The sequence below is a fragment of the Rhinatrema bivittatum genome, chromosome 18, assembly GCF_901001135.1.
Source record: "Rhinatrema bivittatum chromosome 18, aRhiBiv1.1, whole genome shotgun sequence".
Classification (NCBI taxonomy): domain Eukaryota; kingdom Metazoa; phylum Chordata; class Amphibia; order Gymnophiona; family Rhinatrematidae; genus Rhinatrema; species Rhinatrema bivittatum.
The window spans coordinates 57,909,516-57,935,401 of record NC_042632.1 but is presented as its reverse complement, the minus strand read 5'-3'; the positions used below and the strand labels follow the sequence as shown (position 1 = coordinate 57,935,401).

Genomic DNA, 25,886 nt, shown 5'->3' with positions numbered 1-25,886 from the left:
GAAGTCGTCACGTCTCGCAGGAGACAGACAAGTTGATGGCTTGGGTGGAGGATCACCTTTCCCGATTGGCAGCATCCCACATTGCAGGAGTAGACAACATTCAGGCCGACTTCCTCAGTCGACAACAGTTGGATTCCGGAGAATGGGAACTCTCTCCGAGGATGCGATGATGATTCTGGTCCATCGTTAGGGCCTCCCATATCTGGACCAGATGGCCACTGCCCGCAATGCCAAAGCCCCACGATTCTTCAGCCGCAGAAGGGAGCACGGCGCGGAAGGCGTGAATGCCCTAGTCCTTCCATGGCCTCTTCACGCTCTCCTCTGTGTTTCCACCGTGGCCCCTGATAGGAAAAGTCCTCCGGAGAATAGAGGTCCACCAGGGTCTGGTAATTCTGGTGGCTCCAGAATGGCCACGCCATCCTGGTTCGCTGACTTGGTCAACCTCGCGGTGGATGGACCTCTTCGCCTGAGCCATCTTCCGCGCCTGCTGCATCAGGGTCCTGTATTTTCCGACCAGGCAGATCACTTCCGTCCTGCGGCTTGGCTTTTGAGAGGCGCTGATTGAGACGGCGAGAATACCCAGAGGCCATGGTTTCCACCCTACTCAAGGCTAGGAAGACCTCTACGTCAGTGGTCTATGTTCGAGTATGGAAGGTTTTTGAATCCTGGTGTACTTCCATAGTGACGTCTCAGTGTACTGCCTCGGTAGCTCAGATTCTGGCTTTCCTACAACAGGGACTTGAGAAGGGCTTGGCCTACAATTCACTGAGGGTGCAAATAGCAGCCCTTGGGTCCCTAGTCCATCATCGCAAGGGAGCTTCCCTCTCATCGCACCCAGATATAGTCAGATTCCTCAAGGGGGTGAAACACCTACACTCGCTGGTTCGCGCCCTGTGTCCCTCCTGGAGCCTCAACTTAGTCCTTCGGATTTTGGGAAGTGCTCCGTTTGAGCCGATGCAATCCACTACTCTCAAGGATCTCACCCTCAAGACGGTTTTTCTCATGGCTATTTGCTCTGCACATCGGATTTTGGAGCTACAGGCACTCTCCTGCAGGGATCCCTACTTACGTTTCTCGGACTCGGGGGTTTCGTTGTGCACGGTACCCTCCTTTCTACCGAAGGTGGTTTCAGCATTCCATGTGAATCAAATGGTTGAGCTCCTGTCTTTCTCTGCTACTGATCCAAGAGATCTACGTAAACTGGGCTGTTCAGCTTGGAGAAGAGACGGCTGAGGGGGGATATGATAGAGGTCTTTAAGAACATGAGAGGTCTTGAACGAGTAGATGTGACTCGGTTATTTACACTTTCGAATAATAGAAGGACTAGGGGGCATTCCATGAAGTTAGCAAGTAACACATTTAAGACTAATCGGAGAAAATTCTTTTTCACTCAACGCACAATAAAGCTCTGGAATTTGTTGCCAGAGGAGGTGGTTAGTGCAGTTAGTGTAGCTGGGTTCAAAAAAGGTGAGGAGAAGTCCATTAATGGCTATTAATCAATTATACTTAGGGAATAGCCACTGCTATTAATTTCATCAGTAGCATGGGTTCTTTTTAGTGTTTGGGTAATTGCCAGGTTCTTGTGGCCTGGTTTTTGGCCTCTGTTGGAAACAGGATGCTGGGCTTGATGGACCCTTGGTCTGACCCAGCATGGCAAGTTCTTATGTTCTTATTCGCTATTTAGAGGTTACTAATGATTTTTGATTGTCCGATCATCTGTTCATCCTCTGGAATGGAACTCAGAAAGGTTCCACGGCTTCAAAAACCACTATTGCTCGATGGCTGAAAGAAGCTATCGTAGCAGCATACCTGGGGGCAGGTAAACAGCTGCCGGTGGGCATCAAAGCCCATTCTCTTCGAGCTCAAGCGGCTTCCTGGGCGGAAAGTCATTGTCTCCTCCCAGGAAATCTGCGGAGCGGCAACCTGGAAATCGTTGCATACGTTCGCTTGGCACTATCGTCTAAATCTACAGCCACCGGTTTTTGGCTTCTTTGGCAATCGGGTCATTCGAGCAGGACTATCCGGGGCCCACCCTGTTTAGGGAAGCTTTGGTACATCCCAGGAGTCTGGACTGATCTGGTTACTTACAGGGAAAGGAAAATTGGTTCTTACTTGCTAATTTTCGTTCCTGTAGTACCACGGATCAGTCCAGACGCCCTTCCTAAGGATTTGGGGTTGTTGGGATTGCTCTTACTGCTCAAATGCTCTTAGCTTGCCTCTCTACTTCCATGGTTCTGTTTTCTCAGTCTCTCAGGCTGGTTTCATAGTTCTTTTTGCAAGTTTTTTTGCTGGGATTTGCAGCTGTTTGCATTGCTATGTTCTGAAATGGACGAAGTGTTTCCGTAATCCATCCATCCTGATTGTTCATGCTTTGATATTCTTACTACTGAGGATTTCCAGAGGGTGCACTGGTTTATAAGGGAGCACCCTCTGAAGCTTTGACTCCATCTGCTGGACAGGGGACATAAACCACTGTCTGGACTGATCCGTGGTACTACAGGAACGAAAATTAGCAGTTCCCTGTACGTACCTGGATCAGTCCAGACAGTGGGTTATGTCCCCAATCCAGCAGATGGAGTCAGCACAAGCTTCGAGGGGGCGTCACCATATATACTACTACCCCCTCTGCAGGAGTTCAGTATCTTCTGACTCCAGCAGATGCGAGTAGGGGAATCAGGGTTTCCCACAATTGGTTAGACTATCTCTTGTCTCTTGGTTCTTTTCTTGGGACTTTGCCATTTTTCTATTTGGATCAAGTTGTTCAAATTAAGTTTAAAAAAAAAAAAAGACTTGCAATTTTTGGGGAGGCGTGGCTTCCCCTCTGTCTTGCGCCGTGCTCTGACCTGTCGATTTCGGCCGGGGGTAGGTTCAGAGGGTTTTTTTTCCTTGCAGTGTTCCCTTCGGTGCCTGCCTCGCGGAAGCCGGTGGGGCCGGCCTCTCCGCGTCTCTGCTCTCTCCCCGCGGCCATTTTGCAGCTCCTTGTGGGCTGCTGAGGCAGACGGGGAGGGATTCTTTCGGGCGGGTTGTGTGGCCGGGAAGGCCCCCCCGGGCACTGGTTGATTTCCGACGGACGGGCAGTGCAGGCCCCCCCGCAGCAGCGCTCCTCCCCCCGAGGCTCTTCTTGTTTTCTGCCGGTTTTTCTGCCTGTCAGAGACCGATCCCGATGCTGCGGCCGTCGCGTTGTTCGGCCTGCGGCGATCTGGGATCCCGGATCTCGCGTGAGGGCATCTGCGCTCGGTGCCTCCCAGGGGGGGGAAGGCACCTCGCAGTCCCTCAGCGAGTTTTCTTTTGTTTCCTCGTTGCCCGGGCCGGCCACTCCGCCATTTTTGGTGGGAACGGCGGCCATTTTACCCCCACAGCGCCCTGAGGAGACTCAGGCAGCGCGGGAGGACTCTGGATTTTTGGGGGTTCCCTCCCCCGCTTTTGACGCCGGAAACTGGCCCTCAGGGACAGGGAGCAGCCGACTCGGCTGCATCCGGAGCCCCCCCCCCCCCCCCCGAGCAGGCCGGGGTTTTCTCCGGAGTTTATTCTTCTGATGCATACGGCCTACCTGCAGGGCCTGGAAGCTCCTGCGGGACCTCCACCTGCCAAGGCACCACGGATGTCGCCTTCCCCACAGGCCCCCTCTGGCCCGGCGGGGGGGGGGGGGGGGGCCCGGCCAGCCTCCCACCAGGGTACGGCTGTCTCCCGCAGCGGTGGGGGCGACCTCAGGCCAGCTGGGACACGGCCCGGACCTTCCGGACGTAGGACAAGGGGACGGCACGCCTGAGGGGGACGACCCGCGTACCCTCCGCCTCTTCCAGAGGGAAGAGCTGGATGACCTTATCCCACAGATTATTCAGGAATTGGATCTGGACCCACCGCCGGACCCGCCCGCTCCAGTAGCCCCCGCGGTCGTCACTTCTTCAAAGAAGGGAGATCCGGTCCTGGCGGCGCTTCGGCCGAGGGCACGGGCTTTTCCCATTCACGAATCGTTTCTCCAACTCGAAAAGAGGAAAAATGAGGTCTTCAATCCTAGCAGAGCTGCACAGGAACCTGCTTCATCTGGAGAAGACTTGCGGCTAAATGGTTATATGTTCAGCATTTTTTCCAGTTTTTGGGTTTATTTATTCATTTAATCCCTTGATTGGTGGGAAACTAGTCCGTCAGTCAGTGTCCATTAACAACCCCTTTTCTCAGTTAGGGGAGAGGAAATTTATTTGCTTTGATATAGACACACGCAAGAGCTGTGGGCTGCTTGAGACCCTATAAGGAGTGATAGGCGATCTAGTTGTCGCCATCTGCTGGTGGGGGAGGCAAAACCTATCTGTCTGGTCTCTTAGGACTCAAGAAAAGAAATTTAACAGGTGAGATCAAACTTTCCTTTCTTAATCTTCAGAGCTGGTCAATATTACGCCATCTAAGATGTGTAACTTTGTTTAGTCTGGCACCTGAAGACGTGTACTGTTGCATAGTTTTAGAAGGTATACATTTTGCAGTGTGATTGGCGTCCCAACTTTCAATAAGTTTATGAGGCGGCATTCACACTGGATCTAAAGGTGGACAGAGAAGGGTCCATGTGGAGCAGGTGCTGATCTTGGTCAGGGTTAAGTTGCCTTATCTGCTCTACTGGTATATGAGCGGCCATGCAATGCTCATGCTAAATGGATCTGCAAGATTTGCACAGCACAAAACCAGAAAGGTCCCCAGCCAGCTACACAAAATTCTTACATAGTTATTAAAGTCTGGCAAACTTGGAGTTGGCTGGACATCTTTGGGTTTAAAATTCCCCCTCCACATCTAGGCATATGTGAAGGGGTTCTCAGGGTGTGGGGAAACTTGATCTGGCAGGTCGAATGCCTGTCCTAAAGTTCTGCTGAATATGCTTTCAGGGTTGTGTCGTCATTGAGGATGCGGAGACACTGCTCTTACACGCCCCTAAAGATTCCTTCACGATGAGGAGCACGGAAAGGGGCGTGGGACAAGCAGTGCATCGATTCTCCTTCTCGCAGGTAAGCGGGGGAGCGGCTTCAGGTGCAATGCTGGGATAGGGGCTCTACTTCTTTCAATGCTGTCAACACCTCGTTGTGTTTAGATCTTTGGTCCCGATGTTGCTCAGAGAGAGTTCTTTGAAGGGACGATGAGAGGCGTGGTGAGCGATGTATTAAACGGGCACAACTGGCTGATCTACACCTATGGGGTCACCAACTCCGGCAAAACTCACACTGTGCAAGGTAAAGTCTTCTAGATTGAAATATTGCTCCTTTCTAGCTTGCCTCCCTTTTTACTTTTTATCTCATGTTTCTCTTTCATCTATTTCTCCTGGTTGTGATTCTTGGGGATCATCAAATCTGACCAGAGTACTACTTGTTTGATTTGCTGGTATCACAAGAACGAGTAAAAACATTCAAGCTAGCTCTGTCGAGTTGTGCAGGCCTGATATTCTTATGTTTTGCATTGGTCACATGTGAAAATGACCAATGAGGTTTGGAGCACATGTGCTACAATCTGTTTTCTGTAGAACTAATGTGATTACTAGAACTCCACACTACAAAAAACTAAATTCAATTCAGACTTTTACCATATAAACAATTTTCATTGTTAATTTGCAATTTTGTTTATAAAATTACCCTGCTTAGGAAAATAAAATATCAGGCCTTCAAGACTTATTAGATCTCTGAGAAATTTACTTCTACTAAAATGAATAATCTCCCTAGATCAGTGGTGGCGAACTCCAATCCTCGAGTGCCACAAACAGGCCAGGTTTTCAGGATATCTACAATGAATATGCATGAGAGAGATTTGCATGCACTGCCTCTATTCCATCTCATCTCATGCATATTCATTGTGGATATCCTAAAAACCTGCCCTGTTTGTGGCACTCGGACTGGAGTTCACCATTACTGCCCTAGAATAACATAAGAACATAAAGCTTGCCATACTGGGTCAGACCAAAGGTCCATCACGCCCAGCATCCTGTTTCCAACAGAGGCCAAGCCAGGTCACAAGTACCTGGCAGGATGCCAAGGGTTAGAGAGATTCCAAGCTGCTTATCCCATTAATAAGGAGTTACTTTCTGCAACTCTACCTTAATAATGGTTAATGGGCTTTTCCTCAAGGAACTTGTCCAAACCTGTTTCCCTGTACGTACCAGGATCAGTCCAGGACACCTGGGTTGTGACTCCGCACCAGTAGATGGAGACAGACTAAAACTTGTGGGCGGAGCATATATGCCCCTGTGCCAGTCACAGCCCCTCAGTCTTACTCTGTCTCCAGTAGGTGGTGCAGGTCTGGTCACAGCCCTGTCGGGCCTGATTCTGTGTGGTTAGTCAGGTTCGCTTTTGTGGTTGATTTTATTAGGCCTAACTTGGTTTTTTCTTCAAATTGGGTTTTATTTAATCTTGTTTAATTCTAGTCCCAGTTGCCCTGCCTCCCTGGGGAGTTGAGAGGTCCTGAGGGGACTACCCTCCCCAGGTTGAGGCCGCTGCTAGGGTTGAGGACCCGGCTGGACTAGTAGCAGCGTCAGGGGTGACACCGGGGAGCCCGGTTTACTCACCCCTGCAGGACATAGGGCTTTTCAGCACCTGGGACAGCGTTTTTTCTTATTTAAAAAAAAAAAAAAAAAAAAAGTGTTTTTACTTTTGTTTTCAGTCGGCTCTCCGTTCCCTGGCGTTGCGCTCCGTTCCGCTCGAGGGGGGGCGTCTTCGGCAGGGGGGCGGTCGCCGATTTTCGCCGCGTTGAATTTTTGTGTTTATTCGGCGTCCCTCAGTGCTTTTCGGCGCGTCTTTGGTTTCCCGCGGTTTTTTGCAGGGCCGCGCGGCTCGCAGTGCAGGGCCTGCGACTCGGCGCGCGCGCGTCTCTCCCGGGACGGGCTTTGCTCGGCCTGCGTCCCGGGAGACGAGGGATCGTCGGCGGCTCCTCGGGGGGCCCGTTCCCGGGTCGCGCGATCGCCGTCGCAAGGGGGGGGTCCCCCTGATAGGCCTCCTGACCCGTTCCTGGTCAGCGCGGGAATGGCGGCCATTTTGTCTACCGGCCGGGTAGCTTCGCGGGAAACGGTGGGGGCCTCGGTTTTACCTCCTACGCTTTCCCCGCAGCGGGGTGCAGCGGTGGAGGTCCCTTCAGAGGGGCCCCAGTCCCGGGGGCATTCGGAAAGCGACGCAACGGATTCGGGCAAGTTTTCTGAAGATTTGGCGCTTTTGCTGCGCCGTTCTAAGCGCAGCAAGCGCAGACGGGGGGACGCCTCGCGTTCAAGGGTCCACCGGTCCCCGCCGCAGAAGAAGATGGCAAGGAGGGTGGCGAAGACCACCCAGAGAGCGGCCTGGGGCAAACGGCTTCCCCGAGGGGTGCCGCAGAACTCGGATTCCGAAGATACCTCCGGGGCGGACACAGAGGCCTCCGAGGAGCCCCTGCCTGGGGCCGGGACGGCAGCAGCAGATGGCTCGGCGCAACCCAGTACAGGTAAAGGAGCGCAGGCCGTCGACGGGGATGACCCCAAGGTGGTGCGTCTGTTCCGCAGAGAGGAACTGTCGCCACTCATTCCGGCCATTCTCCAGGAGCTGGGGATTGAGGCTCCTCCGGTGGTGGTCCGCCAGGAGGCAAATATGGATCCTGTTCTGATTGGGTTCACAGGGCCGGCGGTCGTTTTTCATTTTTTCGTCCACGGATATCCTCTTCAAGGAATGGGATACTCCGGAGTTAGGTCTGAAGGTCAGCAAGGCCATGGACAAACTTTACCCTTTGCCGGAGGACGCGCTAGAGCTCCTCCGACTCCCAAAGGTGGATTCGGCAGTGTCAGCTGTCACGAAGAGGTCTACCATCCCGGTCACGGGAGCGACAGCCCTCCGGGATATTCAAGACCGTACGTTGGAGGTTCAACTCAAAATATTTTTGAGGTTTCTGCCCTAGGGGTGCGTGCCGCCAGTTGCACAAATTTTGCTATGCGTGCTAGTCTGCGCTGGACTCAAGTCCTGCAGGCGAATGCGGGTCTCTCTTCAGAGGAGGCTTCCCAAGCTGACAGATTGGAGGCGGCCATTGCCTATGGCGCGGATGCATTCCATGATCTTTTGCGCACCTCAGCTAGGTCCATGGTGGCAGCGGTGTCGGCACGTCGTCTCCTTTGGCTGCGCAATTGGGCAGCGGATGGCTCTTCCAAGGCTCGCCTCGGGGCTTTGCCTTTTAAGGGGACATTGCTGTTCGGCAAGGAGTTGGACGATTTGATGGTTTACCTGGGGGAGAACCGAGCGTTTAAGCTGCCGGAGGATAGGACCCGGTTGAGATTTTCCTTTTCAGGCAGAGCCCGGTTCAGGGGGCCCAGGAAGTCTAGGCCACAAAGATCCTCTGGACCCTAGGCCGTCTTCCTCTCGGTACACCCAGTGGCAGCAGTCTTTTCGGGGCAAACGCTTTGGCCGGCAAGGAGGGGACCCATCGGGTGCGGGGTCCAAGCCTTCGCAATGAAGTTCGGCCGGCCCATCCCTCGTCGCGTCCTCGGCACGCTGTTCCAAACGTGGGGACGCGTCTATCCTTATTCCTCGAGGAATGGGCCAGCGTGACATCGGATCAATGGGTCCTCGACGTGATAAAACATGGCTACGAGTTAGATTTGGCTCGCATCCCAACGGACAAATTCCTGGTCTCACCCTGCAAGGATCCCAAGAAGAAGGCGGCGGTGCTAGATACCATCCAAAGACTAGAAAGACTGGGAGCCATCTCGCCGGTTCCGGCCGCTCAGTACGGCAAGGGCCGGTACTCCATTTACTTCTTAGTCTCCAAGAGAGACGGCACTTTCCGCCCAATTCTGGATCTGAAAGGAGTCAACAGATGCCTTCGAGTCCCTCACTTCAAAATGGAGACCATTCGGTCAGTGATCGCGTCAGTGCGTCCCGGCGAATTCCTGGCGTCCCTAGATCTCACAGAAGCATACCTTCATGTGGAAATTCAACCAGCGTTTCAGCGGTTTCTGAGGTTTGGCATTCTGGGCAGGCACTTCCAGTTCCGGGCGCTTCCGTTCGGCCTGGCGACAGCGCCTCGGACATTCACGAAAGTGATGGTGGTCGTGGCGGCGCAGTTGCGGCGGGAAGGCCTGCTGGTTCACCCTTACCTCGACGATTGGCTGAGCCGGGCGAAGTCTCAGAGTCTGTGTCGGCAGGCGGTGGCCAGGGTGTTACAGCTCTTGCAGTCCCTGGGCTGGGTGGTCAACTTCAACAAGAGTTATCTCGAACCTCTCAGTCCTTGGAATATCTTGGAGCCCTGTTCGACACGTAGCGAGGCAGTGTGATTCTCTCGCAGGACCGGATATGCAAACTGCAGTCTCAGGTGCTACGTTTTTGTTGCTACACCGGCCACGAGTCTGCGATTACCTGACGGTTCTGGGGTCTATGGCATCCAAGCTGGCGTTAGTCCCTTGGGCGTTCGCTCATCTATGGCCGCTGCAGTCCTCATTGCTTTCCCTCTGGAAACCGGTTTCCGAGGATTTCTATCTACATCTACCTCTCAAGGGGCAGGCGCGATCCAGCCTGAGCTGGAAGTCGGTTCAGGGTCTGTGGTCAGTCGCAGACCCGGTGGTCTATCAACCGGCTGGAGACCAGAGCGGTCCGTCTGGCGCTGCAAGCTTTTCTACCCCTCGTGCGCGGACAGGCGGTCCGGGTATGGTCGGACAACGCTACCACCGTGGCTTACATCAATCGCCAGGGAGGGCCAAGAAGTCCTCTAGTGGCGGAGGAGGCGCGGCTCTGGATGCTCTGGGCAGAACGGCATCTCAGCCATCTCGTGGCTTCCCACATAGTGGGAATCGACAACGTCCAGGCGGATTTTCTCAGTCGTCACCGCTTGGATCCCAGAGAGTGGGAGTTGGCGGACGAGGCGTTTCTCTTCATTCGCCGGACTTGGGGAATGCCCCACATGGATCTGATGGCCACCTGGCACGACGCGAAGGCTCCGCGATTTTACAGTCGACGTCGCGAAAGGGGAACAGAAGGAGTCGACGCGTTGGTGCTTCCCTGGCCGGTGGATGTGCTTCTCTATGTGTTCCCACCGTGGCCCATGATCGGAAAGATCCTACGGCGCATAGAATTGCATCCATCCAATGTGATCATGGTGGCGCCGGAGTGGCCACGCCGTCCGTGGTTTGCGGACCTGGTTCAGCTGTCAGTGGCCGCACCCCTTCGTCTACAGGGATTCCCGGGGTTCCTTCGTCAGGGCCCCGTCTGTTTGGAGGATGTGGCTCACTTTTGTCTCGCAGCATGGTTTTTGAGAGGTATCGGTTGAAGAGAAAAGGCTATTCGGATGCGGTCGTTGCTACGTTGCTGAGATCCAGAAAACAGTCTACGTCCCTAGCTTATGTTCGGGTCTGGGTAGTTTTTTGAGGAATGGTGCATGGAGTGGGGCCTAGACCCCACTTCCGCTTCTATTCCCGATATTCTGGCTTTTTTTCCAGGCGGGGCTCGCCGAAGGTTTAGCGTGTAATTCCCTTCGGGTTCAAGTGGCGGCGCTTGGCTGTTTGCGTGGTAAGGTCCGGGGGATCTCTCTGGCTCTCCACCCGGATATCTCCCGCTTTCTTAGGGGGGCTAAGCACCTCCGTCCTCCGTTGCGGCCCCCTTGCCCGTCTTGGAACCTCAACTGGGTACTCTCAGCCTTATGCTCAGTGCCGTTTTGAGCCCCTGAAACGTTCTACGCTCAAGGATTTCACCTTGAAGACCGTATTCCTAGTGGCGATTGCATCGGCCCGTCGTGTTTTCAGAATTACAGGCGCTGTCCTGTAGGGAGACCTTCTTGCGCATCTCCGATTCGGTGGTCTCCTTGCGGACGGTTACCTCCTTCCTTCCTAAGGTCGTGTCGTCGTTCCATTTGAATCAGTCATTTGAACTTCCCGCTTTCTCGGTTGCGGAGTCTTCGGACCCGAAAACAAAAGACTTGAGAAAACTGGATGTGCGGAGGTCCCGGCTTCGCTATCTGGAGGTTACTAATCCGTTTCGGGTGACGGATCTTCTGTTTGTGTTAACTTCGGGTCCAAAGAAAGGTGCTGCGGCGTCCCGCACGACAATTGCCCGTTGGCTCAAGGAAGCCATTGGTTCTGCGTACATTCTGCGCGGAAAATCGCCGCCGGTGGGTCTTCGGGCTCATTCGACACGCTTTGCAGGGCGGATACCTGGAAGTCGTTACATACCTTCATTAAACATTGCCGGTTGGATGTTCAGGCTACTGAAGCTGGGGGTTTTGGAGAGAGGGTACTCCGAGCGGGACTCTCTGCTTCCCACCCTCGGTAAGTTAGCTCTGGTACATCCCAGGTGTCCTGGACTGATCCTGGTACGTACAGGGAAAGGAAAATTAGTTTCTTACCTGATAATTTTCGTTCCTGTAGTACCAAGGATCAGTCCAGGATCCCGCCCGCAGTGTTGCGTTATAGTAACGGAGAGTCCGCTCATTATTGTGTTTTTCAGTACGCTGATCCATTCGCTCTCCCGGTTGGGGAGTCTGGTTCCTGTAGGGGTGTTGGTTTTCTTTTCCCTACCAAGTTGTATGGTTAGCTATGGTTGCCTTTTGGCTTTTGTCTACTTTGACATTACGTATGACTGAGGGGCTGTGACTGGCACAGGGGCATATATGCTCCGCCCACAAGTTTTAGTCTGTCTCCATCTACTGGTGCGGAGTCACAACCCAGGTGTCCTGGACTGATCCTTGGTACTACAGGAACGAAAATTATCAGGTAAGAAACTAATTTTCCTTTTAAATGCAGCTACACTAATAGTTTTCACCACATCCTCTGGCAAAGAATTCCAGAGCTTAATTATGCATTGAGTAAGAAAAATATTTTCTCTTTAGTAGCTTTAAATGTATTACCCGGTAACTTCATTATGTGTCCCCTGATCTTTGTATTTCTCAAGAGTAAACAAATTAACATTTACTCATTTTATTTTTCTCATTTTATAGATCTCTCTCATATCTCCCCTCAGCTGTCTCTTCTCCACGCTGAAGAGTCCTAACCTCTTTAGCCTTTCTTCATGGGGAATTGATCCATCCCCTTTATCATTTTGGTCGCCCTTCTCTGTACCTTCTCTAATTCTGCTACATCTTTATTGAGATGTGGTGACCAGAGCTGCACACAATACTCAAGATGAGGTCGCAACATGGAGGATACAGAGGCAGTGTGATATTCTCTGTTTTATTCTTCATTCCTTTCCTAATAATTCCTAGCATTCTGCTACATCTTTCTTGAGATTTGGTGACCAGAGCTGCACACAATACTCAAGATGAGGTCGCACCATGGACTGATACAGAGGGGCAGTGTGATATTCTCCGTTTTATTCTTCATTCCTTTCCTAATAATTCCTAGCATTCTGCTACATCTTTCTTGAGATGTGGTGACCAGAGCTGCACACAATACTCAAGATGAGGTCGCACCATGGACTGATACAGAGGCAGTGTGATATTCTCTGTTTTATTCTCCATTCCTTTCCTAATAATCCCTAGCATTCTGCTACATCTTTCTTGAGATTTGGTGACCAGAGCTGCACACAATACTCAAGATGAGGTCGCACCATGGACTGATACAGAGGGGCAGTGTGATATTCTCTGTTTTATTCTTCATTCCTTTCCTAATAATTCCTAGCATTCTGCTACATCTTTCCTGAGATGTGGTGACCAGAGCTGCACACAATACTCAAGATGAGGTCGCACCATGGAGTGATACAGAGGCAGTGTGATATTCTCTGTTTTATTCTTCATTCCTTTCCTAATAATTCCTAGCATTCTGCTACATCTTTCTTGAGATGTGGTGACCAGACCTGCACACAATACTCAAGATGAGATCGCACCATGGACTGATACAGACGCAGTGTGATATTCTCTGTTTTACTCTCCATTCCTTTCCTAATAATTCCTAGCATTCTGCTACATCTTTCTTGAGATGTGGTGACCAGAGCTGCACACAATACTCAAGATGAGGTCGCACCATGGACTGATACAGAGGGGCAGTGTGATATTCTCTGTTTTATTCTTCATTCCTTTCCTAATAATCCCTAGCATTCTGCTACATCTTTCTTGAGATTTGGTGACCAGAGTTGCACACAATACTCAAGATGAGATCGCACCATGGACTGATACAGACGCAGTGTGATATTCTCTGTTTTACTCTCCATTCCTTTCCTAATAATTCCTAGCATTCTGCTACATCTTTCTTGAGATGTGGTGACCAGAGCTGCACACAATACTCAAGATGAGATCGCACCATGGAGTGATACAGAGGCAGTGTCATATTCTCTGTTTTATTCTTCATTCCTTTCCTAATAATCCCTAGCATTCTGCTACATCTTTCTTGAGATGTGGTGACCAGAGCTGCACACAATACTCAAGATGAGGTCGCACCATGGAGTGATACAGAGGCAGTGTGATATTCTCCGTTTTATTCTTCATTCCTTTCCTAATAATCCCTAGCATTCTGCTACATCTTTCTTGAGATGTGGTGACCAGAGCTGCACACAATACTCAAGATGAGGTCGCACCATGGACTGATACAGAGGCAGTGTGATATTCTCTGTTTTATTCTTCATTCCTTTCCTAATAATTCCTAGCATTCTGCTACATCTTTCTTGAGATGTGGTGACCAGAGCTGCACACAATACTCAAGATGAGGTCGCACCATGGACTGATACAGAGGCAGTGTGATATTCTCTGTTTTATTCTTCATTCCTTTCCTAATAATCCCTAGCATTCTGCTACATCTTTCTTGAGATGTGGTGACCAGAGCTGCACACAATACTCAAGATGAGGTCGCACCATGGACTGATACAGAGGCAGTGTGATATTCTCTGTTTTATTCTCCATTCCTTTCCTAATAATTCCTAGCATTCTGCTACATCTTTCTTGAGATGTGGTGACCAGAGCTGCACACAATACTCAAGATGAGGATGCACCATGGACTGATACAGAGGCAGTGTGATATTCTCTGTTTTATTCTTCATTCCTTTCCTAATAATTCCTAGCATTCTGCTACATCTTTCTTGAGATGTGGTGACCAGAGCTGCACACAATACTCAAGATGAGATCGCACCATGGACTGATACAGAGGCAGTGTGATATTCTCTGTTTTATTCTTCATTCCTTTCCTAATAATTCCCTAGCATTCTGCTACATCTTTCTTGAGATGTGGTGACCAGAGCTGCACACAATACTCAAGATGAGGTCGCACCATGGACTGATACAGAGGCAGTGTGATATTCTCTGTTTTATTCTTCATTCCTTTCCTAATAATCCCCAGCATTCTGCTACATCTTTCTTGAGATGTGGTGACCAGAGCTGCACACAATACTCAAGATGAGATCGCACCATGGACTGATACAGAGGCAGTGTGATATTCTCTGTTTTATTCTTCATTCCTTTCCTAATAATTCCTAGCATTCTGCTACATCTTTCTTGAGATGTGGTGACCAGAGCTGCACACAATACTCAAGATGAGGTCGCACCATGGACTGATACAGAGGCAGTGTGATATTCTCTGTTTTATTCTTCATTCCTTTCCTAATAATCCCCAGCATTCTATTTGCTTTCTTGGCTGCTGCTGCAGACTGAGCAGAAGATCTCAACCTATTATCAACAATGACTCCTCATGTGTAGATATTGTGAAAGATTAATGCCTGCCTATTAACTGTTTCATTTCCAGGTAGCAGTAAAGAAGGAGGCATCTTGCCACGCTCATTGGCTCTGATTTTCAGCAGCATTCAAGAAAAGCTGTATAAAGGCTCAGATCTGAAGCCGTCCCTCTCTGAGGTGAGGTGGTTAGACAGCAGACAGGTGCAACAGGAGGAGGCGAGGAAGGCAGCCCTGCTCTCTGGGCTTAGAGAGGTAGGTAGCCAAACGTTCCAGGACAGACCTTCCACACACAGCAGTCTTGTAATCAATAGTATCTAGTACAAGTGTGCTTTTGTTTTTGGTTCGGGGGTTGGCCAGATTGAGATTCCACTATACAGAGTGCCATGCAGTATTCTGGCTCCAGCAGGTGGTAGAGGTGCACGTGTGTGTAGCTGAAGAAGACTTGGCTAAATTGCTCCTGGAGATGAGCCTCATAGTTGTCCTGGTTGAATAGAGCTGTACAGGGAATCAGGATCCTTACTGGCAGTGCCTCGTTAGTTCTGGGGACTGCATAACCAGGAGTGTGGTCCCTCCACCAAAAATAAATAAATAAATAAAGCCAGGTGTGTGAGCTTCGTGTGACAAGTACAGCTTTATGCTTTGGGCCTTGTAAAGTTTGTTTAAAAAAAAGCACGTAACTAGAAGCATTTGCTGGGTTTGGAGGAAGTTTTGAGCTGTGGCCACTAGCAAGCTGGGCAAAGGTGCAGTAGGGAGAGTGTGAGTTCACCCACGTGGCTGTGCAACTGGGCTGCAGATGGCTGGTCCCACAATGAGGCCAGGGAAAGCTTACATTCGGGAGGACATGGAGAAACTAGTAAAGCATCTGAGAGATTAGTCCCATAACTTGCCAGAGGGATAAGCCCAAGGGAACTCTTAAAGGGGTTTTCAATAGATCTAAGTTTAGGGAGGCACGGTGCTACAGGCCGGGAAGGAGGAGTTCTTCTTGCATGTAGTTTGGGAATAAGTTTCAGCCCTTTCATGCAAGCAGAAGAGTCAGTGGTATGGAAAACTTGTAATTCTGTCTCCATCTGCATGGCAGAGAAGCATAACCCAATAGTCTGGATTGGTATGACAGGATTTAAGGAAATTATCAGGTAATTTCCCTGTACATACCCGGATTAGTCCAGACCGTGGGTTGAGCCTCCTGTCCAGCAGGTGGAGACAGACCAAAACTGAAAGGGTGTCCTATATCAGGACAGAGCCTACCCTGCAGCTCCTCAGTATTTGTCTGTCTCCAGCAGATGGATCAGCTCACCCTGCGGTTCCCTGATCTCAGCTAGTCAGCCCCTTTTTCCTGTTGGGTACTTTTGTCTCTAAAAGATCAAGCAAGTAATTTATTTCCAGTGTTTTTGGGGGGGGGGGGGAGATTTAATTCATTTGTGTCGGACTCTGCCTGTCTTTCTTTTGGCAGGAGACAGTTCTGTCTCCTGGCTCTTATGGGGTTTAGGGGAGCTTGGCTCCTTGTGTGTTGCATAGCCTACGCCCTATTTTGCTTCCCCGGTGATTATTGGAGGGTGAAACTGGTGGTCCAGTCCCCCTTCCCTGGCTGCCTTGAGGGCTCAGAGCTCCTCTTTTTCTTCCCCTGATCTGGGAAAGTTTTTCACTGTCGCTCTCAGTTGGGAGGGGGGGGGTGGAAATATCTAAAAATAAATCCACAAGCCGGCAGCCAGAGTGTTTGGTGCAGGGTTCATTCCTCTGCCTCTGCTCCTGCCGGCAGCTAATTTTTTTTCAAATCAGCTGATTTTTGCTGAAGATCGCGGCTCCTCTTCAGTGATTATGCCGCGTCCACATTCCTGCACAGCTTGTGGTGAGCCCTCGACACGCGAGGGGCTCTGTGTGTTTGCCGGGTGAGGTGGGTCTCTCCTCGGCAGTGCTTGCAAATTCAGCCCGGGGTCGCGTTCCTCACTGCATGGCAAGGCCGTTCCTGGGTTGGCAAACCATGGGAACGGCGGCCATTTGGGGTGTTTCAGCAGCTCCCGATTTGGGGCTGCTCTGCGCTGAGGAATCAAATTTTGCGGAGTTTCCCCCCCGATTTGAGCCCCGTGCTGTCCCAGGATGAAGTGTCCCCGTCCCCCCCGGCAAGGCTAGGCCCCGTTTTTCAAGCACACCACTATTCCAGTAATGGGGGCGACGGCCCTGAAGGATGTACAGGATCGTAAGCTCTAATTCCATTTAAAACGTATATTCGAGGATCTGGCCCTGGGAGTTCGGGCGACTATCTGCAGCAGTCTTAGGTGGGTTCAATAATTGCTCGCCACCCAGGACCTCCCGTGTGCAGAGGCGGAGCAGACTGAACGGTTGGAAGGCGTCATCGCATATGGGGCAGATGCGCTGTACGACCTCCTCCGCGTCCAGGCAAAAGCAATGGTCTCGGCAGTATCCGGCCAAAGGCTCCTCTGGTTGCGCAATTGGGCAGCGGACCTGTCATCCAAGGCGCGGTTGGACACGTTGCCTTTCAAGGGTAAGTTGCTCTTTGGAGAGGACCTTGAGCGGCTTATTAACTCCTTGGGGGAAAACAAGGTTCATAAGCTGCCTGAGGACAGTCCGAAACAATCTTGGTCATTTGCGCCCTCCCGTCCTCTATTCCGGGGTCAACGGAGATATACGCCTCGTGGGCGCAGTGGCTCCTCTAGAGGTTATTCTTCCCGGTCTCAATCTTGGTCCCAGCCCTTTCGTGGGCGCAGGCCTTTCCGCAAGGAGGCTTCTCAGCACCCCACCCCAAAACCCGTCCCACTATGAAATTTGATTGACCCATTCCTCGGTCCCCTTTCTGGGTGGTCATCTCTCCCTGTTTCTCGAGGAGTGGGTCAAACTCACGTCGGACCAGTGGGTTCTCGAGATTGTCAGAGACTGTTACGCTTTAGAATTTTGCTCGAGATCTACCGGACCTCTTCGTCGTCTCTCCTTGCGGTCGTCTGAAGTGGGAGGTGGTGGACCCAAACGCTCACCAGGCTCCTGAGTCTGGGCGCCATTGTACCAGTTCCGGAGGAGGAACTCTGCGCAGGGACAGTATTCCATCTACTTTGTGGTGCCCAAGAAAGACTGTGCTTTTCGTCCGATCTTGGACCTCGTCAACCGGGCCCTCAAGATCCCGCATTTTTGCATGGAGACCCTGAGCGGTCATTGTGGCGGTTCATCCCGGCAAATACCTCGCCTCTCTCGATCTGACAGAGGCCTACTTACACATTCCGATTCGCCACAATCACCGGAAGTATCTTCACTTCCATATCCTGAACCAGGATTTTCAGTTCCGGGCCTTACCCTTCGGTCTGGCCACCGTGCCGCGCACCTTCACCAAAGTCGTGGTGGTGGCTGCCCTCCGCCGAGGAGTAGTCCTGGTCCATCCCTATCTGGACGACTGGCTCGTGCAGGCCAAGTTGGAGATTCGCTGCCGGCAGGCGGTAGATCAGGTTCTAGCTCTCTTCACCTCCCTCGGGTGGATAGTCAATTTTCCCAAAAGCAATCTTCAGCCTTCCCAGGTGTTGGAATTTCTAGGGTCACGCTTCAATACTCAGATCGGCAAGGTGTCCCTACCTCGCGCTCGGGCTCTCAAGCTTATAAACCAGGTACGAAAAACTTCTCTCACTTCCGCCCCCGATGGCGTGGGACAACCTCCAGGTTCTGGGATCTATGGCCTCCACTATCGACCTAGTCCCCTGGGCGTTTGCGCATATGCAACCATTACAGAGAGCTTTGCTATCCCATTGGCAGCCAGTGTCTGAACAGTTTCACACGGTTCTCCCGCTTTCAGCCTCTACTATCGCTGCCTTGCAGAGGTGGCTTTCGCTTCCTCGTCTTCTCCAAGGAATGCCTCTTCAGACTCCACAGTGGATTGTGTAGTAACCACGGATGCCAGTCTCTCCGGCTGGGGAGCAGTCTGCTAGTCTCAGACCACGCAGGGGATCTGGTCTCCGATTCAGTCTCGTTGGCACATTAATCGGCTGGAGGCCCGGGCGGTGTGTCTGGCTCTACAGGAGTTTCTGTCCCTGATCCGCGGCAAGGTGGTGAGGGTTCTCTCTGACAACTCCACCATGGTTGCTTACATCAACCGTCAGGGGGGCACTCGCAGTCGCCTGGTGGCTCTAGAAGCCAGCCGTCTCTTTGCCTGGGCAGAGCGTCATCTGGATTGCCTGGCGGCCTCCTATATAGCAGGCAAGGAGAATGTACAGGCCGATTTCCTCAGTCGCCAGTCTCTCGATCCGGGAAAGTGGGAACTCTCTGAAGAAGCTATGGATTTGATCGTCAGCAGGTGGGGTCCCCCTCACCTAGACCTCATGGTGACCTTGCGCAATGCCAAGGCTGCCAGATTCTTCAGCCGCTGGAAAGAGCACTGTTCGGAGGTAGTGGATGCTCTAGCTCTCCCGTGGCCCGCAGATGTCCTTCTCTATGTGTTTCCTCCATGGCCTCTGGGAAAAGTTCTCCGAAGAATAGAACTCCACCAAAAATACGGGCCCCTGCTTTGGCAGGGGCCCGTATTTTTCGATCAGGCCGATCGCTTTTGTCTAGCAGCCTGGCTTTTGAACGGAGACGCCTGAGGCATAAAGGCTATAAGGAGGAAGTTATCGCCACTCTACTGCGGGCTCGTAAGCAGTCTACTTCTCTGGCTTATGTACGCGTTTGGAAAGTTTTTGAGACTGTTTGTGCGGAATCGGGTGTCTCTGCATGCTCCGCTTCGATTTCATTGGTACTTTCCTTTCTCCAGAATGGTCTTTCCTTCAGTTCTTTGTGCGTGCAAGTGTCTGCTCTCTGTTCCCTTGTCAGTAGAGTCGAAGGTCATCCCTTGGCGGCTCACCCGGATGTGGTTCGGTTCTTTAAGGGTGTCTGGCACCTGCGGCCACCCACTCGCTCCACTTGTCCGTCGTGGAGTCTTAATCTCGTCCTTCGGGCTCTCTGTGCGGCTCCGTTCGAGCCCCTCCGCCGGGCTACGGTAAAGGATCTCACGCTCAAGGCGGTCTTTCTCGTTTCTATCTGTTCCGCTTAGCGGGTTTCAGAGATCCAAGCGTTGACCTGTCGGGAGCCTTTTCTGTGGTTTTCCAATTCAGGAGTCTCTCAAGACTGTTCCTTCCTTCTTGTAGAAGGTAGTTTCTGCTTTCCATGTCAACCAGTCTGTGGAGCTTCCCACGTTCTCTCAAGAGGAGATTGCGGATACCGCTGAGGGCAATCTTTACAGGCTTGATGTTAAACGCGTTTTACTTCGGTATCTCCAGGTTACCAATGACTTTCGGGTCTCTGATCATCTTTTTGTCCTCTGGAGTGGTCCCAATCGGGACAAACCGGCTTCTAAGACTACTATTGCTCGGTGGTTGAAGGAGGCAATTTCCTCGGCCTATCTTTGTCAAGGTCAGGCGGTTCCTGAGGGCCCTAAGGCTCATTCGTTGCATTCCCAAGCTACTTCCTGGGTAGAGAGTCAATCTGTTTCTCCGCAAGAGATCTGCAGGGCCGCTACATGGAAGTCCCTGCATACTTTTGCTCGACACTACCAGCTGGATGTGCAAGCACCGGTTTTTGGTTCTTTCAGTTGGCAAGTGCTTCGAGTGGGACTGTCTCTGTCCCACCCAGTTTAGGGAAGCTTTGGTACATCCCTCAGTCTGGACTGATCCGGGTACATACAGGGAAAGGAAAATTAGTTCTTATCTGTTCATTTTCGTTCCTGTAGTACCACAGATCAGTCCAGATGCCCTTCCCTGTTTTTTCACGTTGTCCTCTCGAAGCTTTTCCTACAGATCTCAGGATGCCGGTTCTGTATTCTTATCTTCAGAACACCGGAAGCATCTGTTTTACTGACCAAGTATATGCAAGAGCGTTTTTTTCTACAGAGTTCCATCAAAGGTTGTAGAGTTACTCAGTTGAGTTGTTTGGTTACTTGCTTGATCTTGTTCTTTGTGTTTCTTTGCTTTGACAATGGTTATACTGAAGGGCTGCAGGGTAGGCTCTGTCCTGATATAGGATACCCTTTCAGTTTTGGTCTGTCTCCATCTGCTGGACAAGAGGCTCAACCCACGGTCTGGACTGATCCGTGGCAGGAATGAAAATTAACAGGTAAGAACTAATTTTCCTATGGAATATTTTTTTAATTTCTCATGGAATGAAATAATTATCTAAATTCTCCAGATAGCAAAATTTATGCAGTCATAAAAGGGGCATTTTAGAGTGGGTTTCTCGTAAATTCTTCCTCATTTGTGATACGGATGGGCTGCATGTATTTGTTTGTGTTTACTGGGTACCTGATGGATCTATTAATGAATTTTTACAGGAGGACCTGCTGACGCCTCTGAAGAACCACCTCAGTATTAGTTCTGACAGTGGCATTGCTGGAATCTCCTCTGTCCAGCAGACAGGAAGCCAGCTGGAAGGTACATCCTGTGAACTCCTCCTCTGCTCTGTTTGGACCTTTTTGTTACATTAGTCACTGCTGCATTGCAGTTGCTAGGATACCTGTCCTGGCTGGAGGAGATAGTGGTGCTGTGGTGGGCTTGCTGGTAGAAGATAGCTGTTCTGATTAGCCAGAATTCACAAGGTAACAGCTGACTTGTTCTGCTGATTCTCTTCCTCTTGGTGGCAGATTAACTGGGATTGACCAGCAGAGGAGGGTGTACTTTTGTTTTTAAAGCTGTAACTTTGTCTTGCAGACTCAGCTTCACGATGGGCTGATCCTGATGGCATTGCGCTCCAGAATTTAGGAGATTTGCGGTTCTCCGTCTGGGTCTCCTTCTTTGAGATCTACAATGAATTCCTCTATGATTTACTGGAACAGATTCCCTGTGGTCCTAACCGCAAGAGGATAGCCTTGAGACTCTCTGAGGATAAGAATGGAAACCCTTATGTTAGAGGTAGAGAGATGCACTGAGAATTGAGGAATGATGGCATGTACAGGGGGTGGGGAGAGTGAGCAGATGTGGCACATAGGGGGGCTGATGACAGCAGATTGTATACCTTGCAGTATATTCTGTTTCTTCTTAGATCTAAACTGGATTAATGTGTGTAATGCGGAGGAGGCCTGGAAAATGCTAAGGATTGGACGGAAGAATCAGAGCTTCGCCAGCACTCATCTGAATCAGAGCTCCAGTAGGAGGTGAGCAGGCCTGGGATGTGAAACTGTATCTGATGCTTAAGGAGGGCTTGGATTTTCTGAAACATTCTTGTTTTTTATTTCTGACAGTCATAGCATCTTTTCTATTCGGATTCTGCATTTACAGGAAGGACCTGAACTGGCTCCTAGAATCAGCGAGTAAGTTTGAAAGTTCTCTTTACTCTATTGCCAGGGCTGAATTAAAGGCGAGAGAATGGCCGAGAAACTTAGTTTACAGCTGCACTTTCTTTTCTTTTTTAGACTCTCTCTCTGTGACTTGGCAGGATCAGAGCGCTGCAAAGATCAAAGATGTGGTGATCGAATGAAGGAGGCAAACAACATTAACACCTCGCTGCACACGTTAGGACGCTGCCTCAGAGTGCTGCGGCAGAACCAGCAGCTTAAGTGAGTTGGGGTGAGAGTTTATTTGAAGTCTATCCCAGCTGCAGGATAGTCTGTTCACTTTTATAAAAGAATTAACAGCAGGCATGTGGGACCAGCAATGTGTATGGAGATGTACAAAGGAAGAGTGGCGCTTTATGTCCGGGATGGCATAGAGTCCAACAGGATAAACATCCTGCATGAGACTAAATGCAAAATTGAATCTTTATGGGTAGAAATCCTGTGTGTGATGGGGAAGAGTATAGTGATAGGAGTATACTACCATCCACCTGGTCAAGATGGTGAGACGGACAGTGAAATGCTAAGAGAAATTAGGGAAGCTAACCAAATTGGTAGTGCGGTAATAATGGGAGACTTCAATTACCTCAATATAGACTGGGTAAATGTATCATCGGGTCACGCTAGAGAGATAACGTTCCTGGATGGAATAAATGATAGCTTTATGGAGCAATTGGTTCAGGAACCGACGAGAGAGGGAGCAATTTTAGATCTAATTCTCAGTGGAGCACAGGACTTGGTGAGAGAGATAATGATGGTGGGGCCACTTGGCAATAGAGATCATAATATGATCAAATTTGAATTAATGACAGGAAGGGGGACAATAGGTAAATCCATGGCTGTAGCGCTAAACTTTGAAAAGAGAAACTTTGATAAAATGAGAGAATAGTTAGAAAAAAACTGAAAGCAGCAGCTACAAAGGTAAAAAGTGTGCAAAAGGCATGGACATTGGTAAAAAAACAAACAAACCAAACCATCCTAGAAGCACAGTCCAGATATATTCCACACAATAAGAAAGGTGGAAGGAAGGCAAAAGATCACCAGCATGGTTAAAAGGGGAGGTGAAAGAGGCTATTTTAGCCAAAAGATCTTCATTAAAAAATTGGAAGGAGGATCCGCGGGACTCAGGCATTCCCGTCGGGCCTAGCTCCGTGGGGGGACCAGGATCAGTCCAGACGGTGGGTTATGTCCCCCGTCCACCAGATGGAGTCAGGCAAAACTTCGGAGGATGCTGGCATATAAGCCTGTGCACCCTCTGCAGATCCTCAGCATTTTCCTGACTCCAGCAGATAGGAGTAGGGGAGCCTTGCTCCCCTCTGCTCAGAGGACTCTTCCCTTTCCTCTCTCTATTTCCTTGACTATTGTGGTTGGGTCAAGTAGTTTTCACCTCTTTAAAAGTTGGATCAAGTTTACAAAAAAAAAAAATAATTATTAGAAGGGGTTGGGAGTTATGGGCACTTGCAGGCAGTGCTGTCTTGTCTCCTTACCTCCTTGTAGCCCTCTGTGGCCACTAGTGGGAAAGGTACTTCGAAGGATACAGCGGCACCAGGGTCTAGTCATTCTGGTGGCTCCCGAATTGCCGAGACGTCCTTGGTTCGCGGACTTGGTCAACCTGGCCCTCGACGGTCCTCTATGCCTCAGCCACCTTCCGTGGCTCCTGCACCAGGGACCCGTATTTTTCGACCAGGCAGAACGCTTCTGTCTTGCGGCCTGGCTTTTGAAAGGCGACGGCTCCAGCGCAAAGGATATCCGGATTCAGTAGTCACAACTCTTCTGAAAGCAAGGAAGCCTTCCACCTCAGTTGCCTATGTGAGAGTCTGGAAAGTGTTTGAATGTTGGTGCGCCTCACATGACGCTCGACCCAGAACGGCCTCAATTCCTCAGATTCTCGCGTTTCTTCAGGACGGTCTCGACCAGGGACTCGCCTACAACTCCCTGTGGGTACAGGTGTCTGCTCCTTAGTGTCATCTTCACACCCTGGTCTGGCGACTCACCCGGACATTGTCCGTTTCCTTCGTGGGGCAAAGCATCTTCGGCCACCGGTGCAGGATCCCTGTCCTTCCTGGAACCTTAACTTGGTACTCAAAGTCCTGGCAGGTCCTCCTTTTGAACCAATTCGGGGCTCCACCCTTAAGGACCTCACTCTTAAGGCTGTTTTCCTGGTTGCCATTTCGTCTGCGCACAGAGTGTCGGAGCTGCAAGCGCTGTCATGCAGGGAACCCCATCTAGCTTTCACAGATTCGGGGGTCTCCTTGCGCACAGTTCCTTCTTTCCTACCTAAGGTGGTCTCTGCGTTCCATCTCAATCAATCGATAGAGCTCCCGTCCTTTTCCGAGTCGCGGACCCTCCGTCATCTGGATGTCAAGCGCACCTTGATCCGCTACATGGAGGCGACCAACGACTTTCGGGTCTCGGACCATTTGTTTGTTCTTTGGTCCGGGCCGAAGAAGGGCTCTAGATCTACCAAGACTACGATTGCCAGATGGATCAAAGAAGCTATAGTGACTGCATACATAGGGGCGGGTCGCACGTCCCCTTTGAAGGTCAAGGCTCATTCACTCCGTTCTCAGGCGGCGTCCTGAGCAGAAAGACAATCAGTCTCTCCCCAGGAGATCTGCAGGGCGGCCACCTGGAAATCCTTGCATACTTTTGCAAGACATTATCGGCTACATCTTCAGTCGACAACTTCAGGGTACTTTGGCGACAGGGTTCTTCGAGCAGGGCTTTCTGGGGCCCACCCTATGTAGGGAAGCTTTGGTACATCCCACCGTCTGGACTGATCCTGGTACGTACAGGGAAAAGAATTTATTTCTCACCTGCTAATTTTTGTTCCTGTAGTACCATGGATCAGTCCAGACGCCCCACCCTAATTTTATTGGGGGTTTTGAGGGGTCTCTGCCTGCTCAATCTCATTTCAACCTATAATGTACCTGTGTGTTTTTGTCTGCCTCCGTTACTCTGTTTCCTTACAGTTCTTCCTGCAAGTTTAAGTTCTAGCTACAGTTCTGTTCTCATTGTTCCGTTTGGTTTGCACTTGATCCATGCTTTATGGTGGATGTTATTAGCTTTGATATTCTCTAAACTGAGCTCCTGTAGAGGGTGCGCACGTACTTATGCCAGCACCCTCCGAAGTTTTGCCTGACTCCATCTGCTGGATGGGGGACATAACCCACCATCTGGACTGATCCATGGTACTACAGGAACGAAAATTAGCAGGTGAGAAATAATTTTCTTGCTTGCAGGTCCCCGCCCAGCCAGCTGGTGCAGCGTTGTATTTTTCTGCACCGGATTTTGTTTTGCCAGATCAGGACCAGGGAGATGACACAGGAGTGCCGTCTGTGGCAGAAGGGGATGATCCCAAGATTCTTCGGATGTTCTGGAAAGAGGATCTGGCACCCCTGCTTCCGCAGGTCCTGGAGGAGCTGGGGTTAAAACCTCCGCAGGAGATTCCGGAGTTGGATGGGGCAGACCCCATTCTGGACAGTCTTCGTGCTCTGCCTTCCCGTATCATAGGTCGGTGCGGCAGTTGATTGAGCATGAATAGGATTTCCTGCACTCCAGTTTGAGGGTAGGTAGGGCTATGGTCAAACTCTACCCGTTGCCGGAGCAAACCTTGGAGCTTTTTGCACTTCTGCAGGTTGATGCGGCAGTTTCTGCATCACTAAGAAGTCTACGATTCAGGTTGAGGGGGCCGCTGCCCTCAAGGATGTCCAGGACCGAAAGTTGGAGCTTCACCTTACGAGGGTTTTTGAGCGTGTAGCCTTGGGGCTCCGGGCTGCCATGTGTTCCGGCTTCATGCAGAGGGCATGTCTGAGATGGGTGCAGGATTTTCAGGATGCAACTCCTGGGCCCGACACGTCGAACGCAGATCGCGTGGAGGTGTCTGTCGCATATGTAGCAGATACGCTGTACGACTTGGTACGTTCGCTCTCGCGGGTCATGAGTTCGGCGGTCGCGGCCAGACGGTTACTTTGGCTCTGTCACTGGTCTGAGGATGTTTCTTCTAAGGCCCGGTTAGGCTCTTTGCCCTTCAAGG

General features: G+C 50.8%; 1 protein-coding gene across 3 annotated transcripts in view; it reads left to right on the top strand.

Annotated features, from left to right (window-relative positions):
* KIF20A (kinesin family member 20A) overlaps positions 1 to 25,886 on the top strand; it is a 113,866-nt gene that overhangs the window by 29,641 nt on the left and 58,339 nt on the right. For all 3 annotated transcript variants that reach the window (XM_029583315.1, XM_029583314.1, XM_029583316.1), the window contains exons 4-11: positions 4,872 to 4,991; positions 5,075 to 5,213; positions 14,633 to 14,814; positions 20,855 to 20,954; positions 21,231 to 21,431; positions 21,562 to 21,673; positions 21,761 to 21,829; positions 21,932 to 22,075. In XM_029583315.1, coding sequence (XP_029439175.1) covers positions 4,872 to 4,991; positions 5,075 to 5,213; positions 14,633 to 14,814; positions 20,855 to 20,954; positions 21,231 to 21,431; positions 21,562 to 21,673; positions 21,761 to 21,829; positions 21,932 to 22,075 — 1,067 coding nt within the window. The remainder of the gene's footprint in view (positions 1 to 4,871; positions 4,992 to 5,074; positions 5,214 to 14,632; positions 14,815 to 20,854; positions 20,955 to 21,230; positions 21,432 to 21,561; positions 21,674 to 21,760; positions 21,830 to 21,931; positions 22,076 to 25,886) is intronic.